The sequence below is a fragment of the Micromys minutus genome (assembly GCF_963924665.1).
Source record: "Micromys minutus genome assembly, chromosome: 1".
Lineage (NCBI taxonomy): Eukaryota > Metazoa > Chordata > Mammalia > Rodentia > Muridae > Micromys > Micromys minutus.
Genome location: NC_137969.1, coordinates 157,412,876 through 157,429,422, shown reverse-complemented (window position 1 = coordinate 157,429,422; position 16,547 = coordinate 157,412,876). Strand labels below are relative to the sequence as shown.

The following is a 16,547-nucleotide window of genomic DNA, read 5'->3' as shown; positions in this document are numbered from 1 at the left end:
ATTCAGATGTCAGACCTCAAGATTCATCAAAAACTACAAGATTTTTAAGTTCACTTTTAATTATCTTTTACTTAATAATAAAATGAAAAATAATATATGAATACATACAATCTATATACATATTTATTGCAAATACTTAAAATTCTTATTAAAATGATTTTTTCTTATTTGTGAAAAAATATGACTTATTAAATGGCATTGACACCAACTTCTCTGTACATACCCTCAATTCCAATGTTAACAATTCCTTTAAAAAGGCAAAGACACAAAAATTTAGCATTTACCAAACCAGTCTCTGTACAAACCTTATCACCAGAGAGGCAAAAATAGCTTGTGGTAAAGAAGTCAATTTTCTTTTAAAATAAAAAATAAAAGCCCCAAATCATTCCCATTATTGCATTTTTTTTTTTTTTGGGAAATAATCTGAGTGTTTTTAGAGCAACTCCTTTGAAATAATTTGTGCCCCAACAGTGAGACCCTACCATTAAACACAGTATACATGAGAAATTCAGTCCTGCGCTGTCACTTTTTACATAGATATTAAAATATATATTACTTAAAATATATTACTGGAAAGTTATTTTTAAATTGATCTTCAATAGTTGTATCAAATGTAAAGCATTAAAAAAAATAAAGTAACCAAGATTCTATGAAGCTACTGCTTCAACTTTAGGAAATGTCACCTACCTACTGCTTTGTTCAATAGGTATATAGTTATTAAAACACATAGGAAAAGGTCCCTGCCTGACATCATCATGTTTTTCAAAGTCTCTTTGGACTGTTCTATAAATTGAGCTACAATTACCCACGGCCAGGTTCAGCACTTAGCACACACTGTTGTAAAGCAACAAGAAAGTTTCTTCTCCATGCTAAATCTGGGGGAAACAATTCTGACATTGCTCACAGACAACGAGTTCTACAAACAGAACGTGGACTAGAGGAAAGCCTGGTCACCTGAACGGCAGTGATTTTCCTGTGTCTATTAATTTACTTCTGAGACAGGCTCTCAAATGTCCACCATCTCTGTACCCACAGAAATGCAGTCTTCCCTCATCTGCCAGGTCCTATTGGTGCTGCTCCCCCACCCCCATATCAGTGGGCTAAAGAATGCTGATGGTTCAAAAACCAAAACAAAACCCCTTTATGACCCAGGTCGTGTTACACTCAAAAATCACACCGAGATGATGCACTACAAATATTACCCCAGAGGCAATTTACAGATACTACTTTGAAGGCTAGATAGGGCACACAGCCCCATTAGGCATCAGATATATTTAATACCTCACTGGAAATTGCCACCCAAAGCCCACAGAATAAGCTTAGCATTTACTGAACCAGTTCAGAGTTGACTTAAAAGGTAAAATGACTAAAGGCTATGACAAAAATTGTGTTAATAGTTACTGGGGTGACAAACTCAAAGGGCCAGACTAGTTTACTTTGTTTATAAGATGTTCATCTTCCATCTGAAACCATGTTTTAAAACAGACTAAATGGATTCTTATTTATTTTCAATCTAAAAAAATAGCTGCTAAATCCTGTTTGGAATACTTTTGAATGCAAATTACTTGGGTATTACTTAGTGAAGAGCAATACTTAGGACTTATATGGCCTGAGTTTGGATCAAGAAGAGTAACAATGTAATTTTCTCTTTAAATGGACCTGACAATCCCTAATGCCTTCCTCTTGTCCATCCATTCTCAGATTAAGGGAACTATGGAGCAAAAGCCTTTCTTGTAAGCAAGGTAGGAAGTAGGAAAAGTATTCTCACCAATACAAACTAGTCACAGACAGCATGAGATCCATTCAGAATTCATTCACCCTCTTCCAGCAGGCTAGACAAGGGATACTACTCAGATATGGGTCTTTTAAGGTCCCATGGGGACTACTACCCATTGTCCTGAAGGTTTGGGAGCAGAATCCTGGCTTTTATTTCTTACTGGTCCTTCACTTCAGAACATACACACTTCTTAACCCTGAATCCTTGCAGGCTTTCTTTGTTCTAATCTATGCATTTCCTGAAATATAGGAGAAAGATGGAAGGATACCACTTGTCTTGACTAGTCCTGCATACAGAATTTAAAACTGAAATTGCTTAGGTCCACAATAGCAGGAAAAAAAAATGCTGAGTTTCAGAGTTTGGAGCAGGGAAGCCCCCCCCCCCCCCGTGTTTGATGCAAAAACATAGGGTGGCAAGGGGTGAGCATCATAAGGCAGGCAGGCCAACTACATTACTGTCTCTTTCCTCCAATGTGGAATGTGATGTAATTGACAAGTTTAAGCTGTTCTGTGTTCTATCGCTTGTGAAATACACCCATACTGGGTTGCAATACTATTCCACACACTTCAAACTGGGAGAACTGAAACCAGGCAATACAGACCATTTAATACAAAATCCTCAACTATAACTTAAACAGTATTTCCTTAAAAATTTGCAACTAGCTTTTTAATTTTGTGTTTGTGTATCCTGGAGCTTGCTATGCAAACCATACTAGCCCTAACCCAGTGAGATTCACCTGCCTCTTCCTCCCAAGTGCTGAGATTAAAGGTGTGTGTCACCATGTCTACCAACTAGGTTTTTCTTTTTCTTTTTTTATTTTAAATATGTGAGTACACTGTCACTGTCTTCAGACACACCAGAAGAGGGCATCAGATCCCATTACAGATGGGTTGTGAGCCACCATGTGGTTGTTAGGAACTGAACTCAGAATCTCTGGTAGAGCAATCAGTGCTTGTAACTGCTGAGCCATCTGTCTCTCCAGCACCTTGCTTATTTTTTTATTTATTTAGGGTTTTTTTTTGTTTGTTTGTTTGAAGCAGGGCTTCTTAGATAGCTCTGGTTGTCCTGGAACTCATTATGAAGATCAGGCTGGCCTTGAACTCTGGTTTGCCTCTGCCTCCTGAGTGCTCACAATGCCCTTTCACATTAGGCACCCCCACTGTCCAGACAGCTGAAATTCTAGAATACTATACTCACTTTCTAAAACAGCAAACTGTCTTCTTGTACTATATGTGGGTGCAAAAAATTATAGGATGGCATAAGGTAGCTGTGACCATCTCTTATGCTCTGGATGCCAAAGCAGAAGTACACTAAAGACCTTTTCTACCTAGAAATGGTTTGAGAATAAAATGGTTTGAGAATAGGAAAAGACTGTATTTTCTGTCCAGTGTTAAAACCACTCTTGCAAATTCCTTTAAGTATTTTTCTATTTTATTCCCCCTTTCCAACAATACACAGTGTACACACACACACACACACACACACACACACACACACACACACACACACACACACACACACACACACACACACCTAATGTGTCTGTTTGTGGCAGCCCATGAATGATGCACTGTTTGGATGCATTATTGCTGGAACCACTGCCATGTATATACTAGTCTAACAGTCCCTTAGAAGCAGAACCTTAACAGCAGAGATCTGATTAACAACAGTACTGATTCATGGAAGCCAAAAGCTGCTAAGCCAGAACTGCCAGGGTCAAAAACACTGTTTGAGGTGTTAATACCTTTTGAAAATCCCACTGAAAATGGTACCACTTAAAAAGATGAGCAAACCCCAAATCTAAATCCAACAAAGGCCATCTTATTGGTGAAGAACCTCAACCAGACTGTGAAGACAGTTAGCACAATGGTCACTTCCTGACTTTCCTTTTCATAGCCTGGGGAAAGGTCAGAGGCAGACAGCTTCCTTTCACCAAGCATACCATTCAACTTTTCTCAGTCAAAAGAAATGGAACATAAATCTGAATGTAAAGTTAACACATCATTACCTAAATACTTTGAAAAAAAATGTTAAAACAAAATGTGACATATTTACATGATTTTTAAGTGCAAACTTTGTCACCAATTCAGTCCTATTTGTCTCAGATCTACTATACACGGTGCTCTTCCTGTAAATGTGAAGCTCTGCATTCTGTATTCCTGATTGATGTCTCTTGAGACAACTGAAACTTTATTTCTGCGATTTCAAAAGGGTGCAAGTACATGTCTTTTTAAGCCTACCCTTCCCCTCCTTTACATATTCTGTATTCTTACTACCGAACAACGAGGCAGGAGACACACAGTTTGGAGGGGCCAATACAATCGTCATGGCAGAAAGCCCCACATCCTTTGCACATGATCATGGCTTTCAACCGGCAGTAACATTTTGAAGGTGTATCCTCGATACTATTCTCATCAGGAAAAGTCTGGACAGGAATTGTCTGGCCATGGTTGCTGGGATTCATTGCTTGGCTAGCAGGGATGGTAGTGACAGTCACTGAAAACGACATGACATCCCCTACATTGCTAGATACCTGGCTTCCTGGTATAGCAGAGTTATGGTCCATATCTGATGAGGTGGAGACATTGATCATGCCTCTATAGCTTGGCCCTATCTGTGTGGGGCTTCCATACAATTTGGGGGTTTGCAGTGGTGGAAGGAGTAGAGGTTGATGTGTGGGACTGTCTGCAGGGAGAGAAAGAGCAGTAGAATTGAGAAGCTCAGGGCTGCTACATACTGTCTTACCTCTCACAGCCTGAGTCATTTGTTTATGTGCTGCTTGAATAAAATCTCTGGCTAGGGTCTTTTCATCAATTGTTTGGCCTCTAGAGAATATGTAATTCTCCTTGCCTAGAGTGGTTTGCTCATTCACTGGTGCCTCAGTCTTACCACTCTTGCTAGTTAAACAATCATTGGTGGATGGAACTTCCCCACTGTGGGGATGCTTGCCAGAACTCTGAGAAGCCCAGGGCTCCTCCTTCACTGACACAGGCTCCTGTTCATCGCCAGCACTATCTTCATCACTTTCCTCTTTGCTGCTACTGCTTTCTCCAGTTGTGTTTTTACAATCTGCATGTCCCATTCTCTCAGTGGGGCTACTTAGACAAAGCCGTTCCTCAGGATTTACAGAATGGGTCCTCTTAACACTCTCTGTTCCCCGGCCATAGGTGGAAATATTAAGTAAATAGTGACCTGCCATTGCAGGCTTGGATGTCCTTCTGCCAGCAAAACCCAGCATGAACTTCTGGCTTGTGGAGATGTCTTCCAAGTGGAAACCTGAGTGAGCAAAGTTGAACTGAGAGGGTGGCACAAATGAAAGAACACTCTGTCTCTGAGCCCTCTGGATAAGAGTCTGAAAAAGCTGATCTTGCGTTGTTTTACTTAGACCTTCTTGGTACTGGTGAGTGTCAATGCAGGGGTCCTTCCGGTCCTTAGCAGTGAAAACTGGCCTTGGAACCTGGGAATGCTGCTTACTTTGCACAGATTTCCCCAGCTGCTGGATAGCCAGAAGGGCCTGCCTGCCATTAACTTCCTCTCTGCTGCTACCTTCCATTACACTGGTACCAGTGAATATCCCTATCCCCCTTTCCTCTTTTGTAGTCAGTGGAACTGTTTTCATTTCAATTTTGGTGAGAGGTTTAGGCAGAATTTGCTCCAAGGGAACGTCTTTGCCCTGGAGCAGCTGAGTAACTAAAGGATTATTAGCAGGGATATTAGAACTTGGTCTTGAAATGGGTCCATTCATATTTGCAGAAGTTCCTGGGGTTTTAAGGCTAGAAGCTGCCGGCAAAGTGCTTGAAGATAGAGCTGATCCAGTAGATGTTGCAGCTCCACTGATCTGGGGTACAGGGAGTTTTTCTAAACTGGCTGTTGTCAATAAAGATGTTACAGGAGAGGAAGTCATATCTAGTGGAGCAGAAGCAGTTGTCTTTGCTAAGGCTGAAGGCTTTGGTGCATTCTTATTAGAACCTGCTTTGGGCTCAACTGTGCCATCAGCTACAAAACAAACAGGTGAGACTCCTGAGATCAGAGGAGGTCCTGTTGGAGTCAGAGTTTTCTCAAGTCTGCAACTCCTAGGGTCTTGTGAGTGGCAAGGAGAGGCTGCTGTGGCTGTTGCCTTTTGGGGATTTGGTTTTTCACTGTTTGATATTTCTATGTGGGCTGGTAATGGGACACTTGTGCATGATCCACTGGTGGCAAGTCCTGCAGGCACTGAGGAGGTTTGCTGTAGTTGTGCTCCAGAGACACCAGGAGGCTGTGCTTGGCCTGGTGTATTGGTCTCAGGTTGGGGACCACAGGATAAAAGTTCTCTCGTACCTCCCCTGCTTCCAGTTCCGGCCAGGTCCAGTGTACTGACTGGGTCTGAGCCTGCACTCCCTCCCCCAGCAGTTTTTCTTTCACCACCCTCTCTTGGACTTTGTCCACCCCCGGGGCCAGGTCCTGGAATGGTCCCTCCAACTGAGGCGGCTGCAGTAGCTGCAGCAGCTGCTGCGGCTGCTGCCCTTTGTGCTTTGACCAATTGGGCTTTTGCTTTGATGTCTGCCAGAGTTCTGGCTCCTGTTCTGTAAGAACTAGCGATGGAGATTGGAAAACGAGCCCTGGGAGAGACCTGCGATGTAGAAAACAGCATCGGGGAGATTCTGGAGACAGGGATCTAAAAAAAGTAAGGGATGGGGGAAGGCAGAGATCAATTTTTAAGACTAGAGCATGACCCACATAAAGACCCATCCATGCACAGATTGTCTGCCAGTCATTTTAATCCCTGGCCAATTCTGTTCTTAATTGTGCTTTTGGGTTCTGTCCCCCAGCTTATGAAGCTTAATGGCTAAAAAAGTATGTATTACACTATTTTAAAAAATTGTGAAACACTACTAACTTTCTACACTTGATCTTAGCCAAAAGACCGAGAAGCTAACTTTCAAACCATTAATTTTTTTCTTTTTGAGGCAGGGTCTCATTATGTAGCTTTGGCTGTCCTGGTACTCATAATGTAAACCAAGCTGGCCCAAACAGATCCCCATGCCACTGTTATTAAAAGTAAAAGCACATGTCACTATGTCTACTCTGAAACCACTGATTGTCATTTCATAAAACAAACTGTTGTCTTAAATAAAACTTTGGAAGTTAAGAAAATTAACTATAATGCATCCAGATATCACCCCTTTCAGTATTTGGTGGAAATAAAAGGAGCAAAAAATTGTTAAATACTCATTCTAGAGTATTTAATTTCAAAAATTAATTGATCAATTATAAGAAAAACACAATCTTTCTGTTAATTCTTTAATTATAAATTGTAAAGTCACTATTTTTCATTATTCAAAAAGCCAGAAGTATTAAAAATCGACTCTATACCTGAGAAATCAGTGTCACTTTAAAATGTTGTCATGAAAATTCACATACTTAAAGTGTTTAACTAAGTTCTAAAAGCTTAGATGGCATTATTTACTCAGCACACAATGGTTTAGCTGTGTGGGTAAGAAAGAAGCAATTGTTGCCTCTTGTTAACATGGAAAGGCCATAACCTACATGTTAGTTCAAAGCCAGCCTAGTCTTCAGAATGATTTCCAGGACAACCAAAGCCACACAGAGAAACTCTATCTTAAGACACAAAACAAAAAATTAAAAGTACCCAATGACTTTGCTTATCATATAACCACTTAGTAAGTTATGTTACTATCCCACCTACCACAGAATGCTTTGTATTCTTGTTTGTTTGGTTTTTTTTTTTTTTTTAAGATAGAATTTGTTTTAGCTCTGACTGGCCAGGAATTCCTTTTGTAGAGCAGACTAACCTCAAATGTATAGAGATACGCCTTCCTTGGCCTCCCAAGTGCTGATGTTAAGAGTGCGTATATGTGCATGCACAAAGATTATGCTTATATATTCAAGGCTGTGACCCTACCAAGTGCTGGGATTGCAGTTATGTGTTACCATGCCAGGCTCATCATTAATGAAACGTTATTTTTTGCTTTTAAGAATATAAACAAGCTGGGCAGTGGAGCTGCATGACTGCAATCTCAACACTGGAAGGCAGAGGCAGACAGATATCTGTAAATTCAAGGCCAATGTGGTCTACAAAGAAAGTTCTAGGATAGCCAGTGCTGTTACACAGAGAAACCTTGTCTCCAAACAAAGCAAAACAAAACAAAAAACCCCAAACAAGAAACAACCTACCAACCAAAAAATAACCAACCAAAACAAATAAACAACCAAACCAACCAGCCTACTCTGAAGAGTAAAGGTGTGTACCACCACAGTCCAGCCAGACACTTACTTTTAAATATAGCACAAACCAAACAAAATAGATCAACTTGTAAAACTAATATTAAAGTTCAAATTTTGTATAAAAACGTCTTTTGTTATTTGTTTTGTTTTAAGAGAAGGCCTCAATGTTTTAGGCGAAGCACTATCTCCTGTTATCTTCTCAGAGCTGGTGCTATAGGCATTTAGAATCAGACTGGCTAAAACATTCTACTGTTATAAATTGTGGAACTAGACATAGTGTAAGACGAAAGAGTAAAACGGCTTCTGACAAAATCTATGAAAGGAGAAATTCTATAAATCTGGTCAGGGTGGATTAAGTCTTCAGTGTAGACCACTCTATATTAAACTAAAATTTAATACAGTTCTTATGTCTAGAATTTCATATTTGACATTCAGTGAAGAAAAGTTTTTGGTCAATAATTCCAGCACTTAATAAGCAGTAAAAGAAATACTGAGAAGTCAATGCCAGCCCAAGTGACAGCAAGACTTTGCCTCTCAGATGTGAATAGGAAGTGAGCTGGGGTGGTTTATTCAGATCCCTTATTCAAATATCAAGAAATAAATGTAGGAAAGCTGTTCTAAGGCCTGACTATTACTAATTTTATTTATATAACACCACAGGGATATGTATATTAAATGTATATAACATATTAAACTATGTTAGTTAACACCACCAGTTATGAAACTTAGCAGGTACAACAAGCACTTTCTCACCTTGAGAGGTGGGACTTTTCGCACTTGGACCCTGTCCCCTCTATTAAGAAAGGGCTGTGGGGAGACCTGAAATGGCTGCTGGTGTTGGTGATTCTCAGTGACACGTGGTCTTTTCTCCCAGCTGCTAGTGGCTTCTTCTTGGGCAAGAGAAGATTTCCTCTTGAGACTTTCTGGGATCTGATCAGTAACAGTTGCTGGAGGCATCTTCATATCAGGGTCCAGTGGACTGGCTTCTACAATAGGCTTCGTTATGGGTTTTTCTAATCCAGCATTTTTAGATTTGCTTGGGGATATAGCTACGACTTCTTGGTTCTCACTTTTGTTATTACTAGAAGTTGTGGTGACATGATTCTCTTTCTCAGATTCTTGTTCAGCAGAGGCAACTGGTTTCTGCTCTAAGAGACCTTCATCCTTAGGGCTCTTGATGGGTTTCACGGTGATAAGCTCATTTGTATTGCTAGCTGATTCAGGAACAGGTTCTGGGGTTTTAGAGTTTAGCCTTGCCTCATCTTGGCTTTCTTCTTGTTTGAATGGTGATGTTATCTGGATGGCTTCTTCTTTACACTCTGATTGAGGAACTACTGGGATGATTCTGACAGGAGAGGCCTCTGAAGGAAGTACAGATTTTGGTTGCTCAGCTGGGGTTTTCTCTGCTTTGGAATCACTTGGGGAAGCTGTCAGTTTCTGTGAATCTTCAAGGCTTAGGCCAGAACTAAAAAAGTCAGAAAGAGCTGTTAGCTGGGACATAATATAGCCCATGTTACTGAAAACATGAGAAAAGTAGAGTATGTCAAGAACTAGAAAACCCCTGACACAGTAAGTAGTTTTCTGTAGAACTCTTGAGCCAAAGTAATTAAATTCAAATTCTGGCTCTGATATCAATTGTTGACAAGATATTGATTGGACAGGTGCCTTCTGCATCTTAGTTCTTTTACTTGCACACTGAATTAACAACTTCAGTGTTGCTACTGATGAAGTTATTCCATACGAAGTGCTCACTTGGTACACAATAAAAGTTCTATAGTGGTGGCTGCTATTGTTACTTCTGCTTATAAAGGAGTCATAATGTCTACAAACTCACAGGCTAGCTAGAAGACCCTAAAGAAAAGTCAAGTAAGTACCCCTACCCAAAGACTTAGATTGAAACTGTGATCAATTTTGTTCACTAGTGTTTGTAGGAAGATTGGCCCAAGACTTCTATGGAAAACCTGAGAAGACAGATAATGTTCTCCAGAAGTTAAAAATTAGAACTGAGTTTAAATTCTACTTAGGCTAAGTCTAAAGTTCGGAGCCCATGTGCTGCTGAGCTGAGGGTGAAAATCAGCTGGAACTTGCATAGTGTGGCTTAGAAAAAGGGAAGCTAAGGGTCACCAGTGAGTCTTCTTAATGTTTATTATTAGTTAAACCGCCAACAATTAAACCCTCTCTAGCACCTTAAAAGAATAAATAATAAAAAAATCTATTTAGCACCAGTGATATGTCCACCTAAGTTTGAACCAAGGAAGTAATATGCTAGAGTAATATGGCATGTGCACCCACAGATTTACTTACTATCTATCTATCTACCTATCTATCTACCTATCTATCTATCTATCTATCTACCTACCTACCTACCTACCTACCTACCTACCTACCTACCTACCTACTTAAATTTTCAGAAAAATCAGCATTCGAGACTTTCAATTTTAGTAGGTATCTATCTTAAGTGACTTCAATCCTACTCAAACTAAACAGATCTGTTAAATTTATCCAGTAAAATTTCATTTTGATTTTTTTGGTGTTGAAAATTAAAAAACAAACAAACAACAACAAATAACATTGTTTCAGACTACAGCCCTTTAAAAATAAAATTTGTGTCATAATTCAGTGATGCACATCTCCCAGTCACAGAGGAAAGAATTTTAATTACATGTTTGGTATAATGGCCCACCATTATGTGACCCTTAAAATTCCTAACTGGGTTAGTTTAACAACATTTTGGGAATCACTATATTCTATCTCATGAAATTACTAGAAGTCAGTCTTTTCCAAGGAAGGACTCTAATTTAAGATTAACAAAAGAAAAAATTCAACTCCTTTTTTTCCCCCCAAGCAAGTAGAACCGACTTTGCTACAATGCAAGTTGAGGATCAAGGATTGTGAGAAATACAATTCTAAACACCCATGATTCTTTAAAAACAAAACAAAAAGCTATTCTTTTGTTTTTTTCAAGGTGGGGTTCCTGTGTAGCCCTGGCTGTCCTGAAACTTTCTGTAGACCAGGCTGGCCTCCAACTCACTGAGATAAATCTGCCTCTGCCTCCTGAGCGCTGTGGTAAAAGGTGTGCACCACCACTACCTGGCTAAGACTATTATTAATAAAAAAGAATTTATTAAATAAAAATTACAGGAATCTAGGCACTAGACTTTCCAGTAAGGTAAAAACATGGAGGTATCACATGACATATGACATTAATGTCTGGATACAGAGTCTGCCTTAGCTTACCTCTGACCATAGTAACTTTCAAAAAATTGTTCCTTCCACAGTTCTACTTTCTTCTCCTTCTCAATCTCTTGTCGAATTCTCACCTGCATTTCAGGGGTAAATTCACCTGCAATGTATCAACAAAATCACACCAACAGAAAAGCATCATTCATAAATTCTAATCACAGATTCATACCAGGACAGAATATTATCATATCAAGGCAACGACATTCCAAAAAAGCAAGCCAGAAAGAAAGAGTAAACACCACTAGGTTGAATACAGGCATTGTCACAAACTACCCTGTAATCTTCAGTATGCAGCTAAAGCCCACAGTACTTATTGTGCTCCAGCTGTTTCCCAAAGAGTCATCTTCCAGTTACAAACAACATATACCATGAAGATTTCTCCCACCTCTAACATCAAATTTTGAATTCATTTCTTAATGGAATGAAAGCAATATATGTGTGTCCAAGAATGGAATTGTGTTTGACTACTCAGTCCTTGTAAGCAAACTCCAAGAAATAAAGTCAAGATTCTTGTAACCTCAATTTCTTTTTTATTTTAAGAAGATTTATTTACTATATGTAAGTACACTGTAGATGTCTTCAGACACACCAGAAGAGGATATCAAATCTCATTACAGATGGTTGTGAGCCACCATGTGGTTGCTGGGATTTGAACTCAGGACTTCGGGAAGAGCAGTCAGTGCTCTTAACCACTGAGTCATCACTCCAGCCCTAAAAATATGGAATTGGTTTCTATCATATCTTTGTATCCCTAATAGGTGTATCAGAACTGGTTATTGTTATTTATAGGTCTCTATGGAAAACCATGATTTTGCTGTGTGTGATGTATGTTACACACAGCATTAACCTCAGGATAAATTGGCTAATGTAATAAAATAAAGTTGGCCACTGAATTATGACACTTCAGTCTGCCTCAAGAGTTCCACCTGTTTTCTGGCACCCAAGAGTGTGTGTCCATATTTGGTTTCCAATTTATTAAGGTGGTGCTAATTGGTGTTTTCTTTTTTTTTCAAGTACCCATGTGAACTGAGGGTATCTCCACCCTCTTCTGATATCTCCCACTTGATGCATATATGTATACTCCAAACACTTAAACTCATAAAATGAAAAACGAAACAAAAACTCATGTTGGTCTGGTGAGACTTCATCAGGCATTGGGTCAAAGTACTTGCTGAGCAAACCTGATGATCTGATTCAACTCCCTAAAACCACAGTGAAAGGAGAAAGTCAACTTCTGACACAGACATACACACAGAAAAAAAATTTAAGTAATTGTGGTTTGAATGAGAAGGCCTGCATAAACATCTACATTTGAATAATTAGTCCTCAGTTGGTGGAACTGTTTGGGAAAAATTAGGATGTGTAGCTTATTGGCTATGGAAGGTTTTTGAGGTTTTAAAAGCCTCCTATCCATCACCAGCTAATCTGTCTTAGTCTGTCAAGGTCTAAGAAGTGCAGCCTTAGGAGGTTTTCTACAGGGATCTTAAGCAAGGGAAATGGCCAGCCAGATCCAGTGAATCAACTGTGGCAATGAATGACATATGTCACAGCACATACATAGTTCTCCCTTCCTTTCCTTTTCTAAATTTAGTATGTTTTCGTTGAAGCAGGTATACTTTGGTGTGTGAAGGAGAATGGCTAGGATAGGCTCATATGTTTGAACGCTTGGTCCCAGTTGATGTAACTATTAGGGAAGGATAAGGAGGTGTGTCCTTGTTCAAGCAGGCATGTCATGGGGATAGATGGGCTTTGATATTTCAAAATTCCATTCCCAGAGTCACTCTTTCTGCCTCCTGTATGCAGATAAAATTTGAGTTCTCAGCTACTGTTCTATGTTCAATGCCTGCCTGCTTGCAGCCTTGCTCCCAGTCATAAAGTTCATAGGCTCACCCTAAGAAACTGTAAGCAAGGCCCCAATTAAATAGTTTGTTGTATAAGTTGTCTTGGTCATGGTGTTTTGTAAGGGCAAAAGAAAAGTAAGATAAAAAATAAAGAACTGATAGTATTGACAGAAATCATATACAATAGTGAAAACAATTAGTAACTTTTAAAATATTCTACTATTAGGTGTGAGCTGAGGCAGAAGGATCTCTGTGAGTTCGAGACCAGCCTGGTTTACAAAGTGAGTTCCAGAATAGCCAGAGTTATACAAAGAAACCCTGTGTGGAAGAAAAAAAATTTCAGTACATCTGTCAGATCAGACATAGGACAAGTAACCAAGGCCAGTAATCCGTAAACAATGGTCCACAAACGTTCCATTACTTCAAATGAGTGAACCCTATAGTATGCGGAACAGCTCAGCAAGATTTTAATTGTCACTGATTTCCTTCATTGCCCATGTCATTGGAGTTGGTAGGAAAAAAGAACTTACTTTGCAGTCTACCAATGGATGCAAAGCACCATAATAAAATAACTAAGTCTTCAATTATCTAGTAAGGAGAACTTCCTAGAATTTCAGTTCCTAAGTATTAATCTGGAATACTGAAACAGACATATTAAAAACAGTGCTTTTAAAACATAATAATATAGGGCTAAAGAGATGGCTAAATTGTTAAGGCTAGGTTCACAGTTAAAATTTATGTTTTATTTTCTCACGTGACTGAAACCATTAAAAAATTATACTGCTGGAGTTAATGGGCGCTACAGGTATCTGTTTCATACAGGAAAGAAAATCTACATTTAGGAAACTTAATGACCTTCACTCTGATGGCTGCTCTAGGCTGTCAATCTGACTACATTTAGAGTTAACTAAAACTCAAGTGGCTAAGCAGCTATGAGGGATGTTCTTTTCTTAATTAAACCATCTGCAGTTGGGAAGACCACCTCTGGGGCACGCCTCGTGGTGGTAGCCTATGTAAGGAAGAAACTTGTTTTGGGCACATCCACTCCCTTCAGTGGCATTGCAGCCTACTTCTTTTGGATTCCAGCATATATTGATGACCAGCTGAGACATCCAGTCTCACAAACTGAGCAACTAGTAGATTCTTGGATCTTCTGTTGCTAGACAGTTATTGCTAGACTAGCTGTACCACAGTAAGCCTTTCTAATAAACCCTGTGTGTGTGTGTGTGTGTGTGTGTGTGTGTGTGTGTGTGTGTGTGTGTGTGTCTGTAGACATATTCATCATCTAAATTCTGTTCCTCTGGGGCACTCAGACTCTGGAAGCCATAGGGCACAACACTTACCTTCTGAAAGCCTTTCCTTCCACCCCTGGGCTGCGGAAGTAAAGAACTCATTGTTAAGGGCTGAGCCATTCAACTTCATCAGGCCATCTGGACCAACCTGTATCAAGGAACAAGCCAAGGGGGGGAAAACATTCAAAGGAAAGGTGCAATAATGTTCACTTGATGTTAACTGAATGTACAACCCATACATAGAAACATAGCTAACTCCTTTTTTAAAACTACTTAAAAAACAAAACTGTAACATTTTCTCCTTTAAAAATCTTTTCATGTGTATGAAACTTTTTCTCTCACCTTTCAACTCCATTCCACAATGTTGAAAAGATATTGTTTACTGAATAACACTTATTTTTTTCTTTTGATCAGAGTAAATTATTTATACCAAGTTATATACAACACACTGTAATTTAAGTTTTCTCACAGACTGCTCTGTGAAAGTCTGTTCAAGTCAACAGGTATATATATATATAATATATATATATATATATATTATATATATATATATAGAGAGAGAGAGAGCACTTCATTGAAATTATTGAATTTTATTTCATTTTATAAGTGAATTAATTTACCAGTTTCCTAATGGTAAACATTCACTTTGTTACCAATATTTCCCCATAATTAATAAAGTTGCAACAAACAGAGAGAATGTACTAGTGTGTTTTTTATTTGTTTGAAATAGGGTATGACTATGTAGTCTAGGCTGTCTATGCTGTCCTTGAAAATAGAGGTCTGACTCCTAAGGGATTAAAGGAGTGTACAAACTTTTCTAGCTGTACTAGTCATTTTTATTTCTAAGAGCTGCATTCCAAGAACCAAACACAATTAGTATGTAAGGATATTTTGTATTAGGCTAGCCTAGTCTACATAGCAAATTCCAGGCTACACAGAAAAACTCTGTGTCAAAGACCAAAAATGAAAACAGATTTCATAATGAGAAACACTTCACTGTGACTTTGCAGTCAATCAATTATAATGATTTATGCAGCTTACCTTGTGAATCTTACTATAAACTAGAAAATACAGTCTGTTATTACAAACCAGGGAAAACATGCGTGTGTGTGTGTGTGTGTGTGTGTGTGTGTGTGTGTGTGTGTGTGTGTGTGTGTGTGTGTGTGTGGAGTTGAGAACAGCCCGGGCTATCCTGCAGCTTGGTGTTGTAAAGCAGGCTGGCCTTGAACTCAGAGATCTGCTGTCTCTGCTCTCAGAGTGCTAGGATTAAAGGTATCCAGCATGGCTGCCTTTCATGCTGTCTTAATAAGGATTAAAAAGGAAAGAGAATAAACCTATAAGCTCATACATGCTAGTCACTTAAGTGTTCTCCTGCTGAACTGTATCCTTGGCACTCTATTCTTTGTTTGCTGCTTTTGTGTATGCATGTGTGTATAATGTATATGTATGTGTGGGAGTGGGGCATCATACCTTCCTCTACCACTCTTTATTACCTCACCCAACTTATTTATTTATTTATTGTATCCCTTTATCTCATTCTTCCAGTTAGATGAGATTCCAGACCTTACCATCAGGCCTGGTAGAATTCAAACAAATATATAAATGTATAGAATTTCAGGTGAATTGGGGCTGGTAAGATGGTTCAGCAGTTAAGGATAGTTCCAAAGGACCTGAGTTAATAGTTCCTAGCACCCATGTTAAGTGACCTACAATCATTATAACTCCAGCTTTTGAAACCTTTGACACCATCATCTGGCCTCTGTGCGTATACATGCACACACAGCATACATGCACACACATATATACATAGGCATAAATAAAATAAAAATAAATCCAAGAGAACAAGCTTAGAAAAACCGTAATGATCTCATTCCCTCTTCACAGAAGAAAAACTCAACTAGCCATTTTCTTTGATGAAAGCATTTTCAGACCTTATCTTATAGTTGGGCCAAAACAAAGTCTTTCTGATCACTATTTTGGCAGTTCCCAACCCTTTGATATTTATTCTTGCTAGTTTTCTTTCTTTCTCTTTCCTTCCTTCTTTCTTTTTTATTTAAAATCCATCCATCCATCCATCCATCCATCCATCCATCCATCCATCCATCCACCCATCCATCCATCCATCTATCTACCTATCACATATAAGTACACTGTAACTGTCTTCAGACA

General features: G+C 39.1%; 1 protein-coding gene across 2 annotated transcripts in view; it reads right to left on the bottom strand.

The window, feature by feature from the left end:
* Positions 1-3,842: 3,842 nt before the first annotated feature.
* ASXL2 (ASXL transcriptional regulator 2) overlaps positions 3,843-16,547 on the bottom strand; it is a 72,914-nt gene continuing 60,209 nt past the window's right edge. For both annotated transcript variants that reach the window (XM_080940583.1, XM_080940582.1), the window contains exons 9-12: positions 14,430-14,526; positions 11,240-11,345; positions 8,756-9,467; positions 3,843-6,431 (exon numbers count right to left, since the gene is read on the bottom strand). In XM_080940583.1, coding sequence (XP_080796709.1) covers positions 4,050-6,431; positions 8,756-9,467; positions 11,240-11,345; positions 14,430-14,526 — 3,297 coding nt within the window. In that variant the 3' untranslated portion in view covers positions 3,843-4,049. The remainder of the gene's footprint in view (positions 6,432-8,755; positions 9,468-11,239; positions 11,346-14,429; positions 14,527-16,547) is intronic.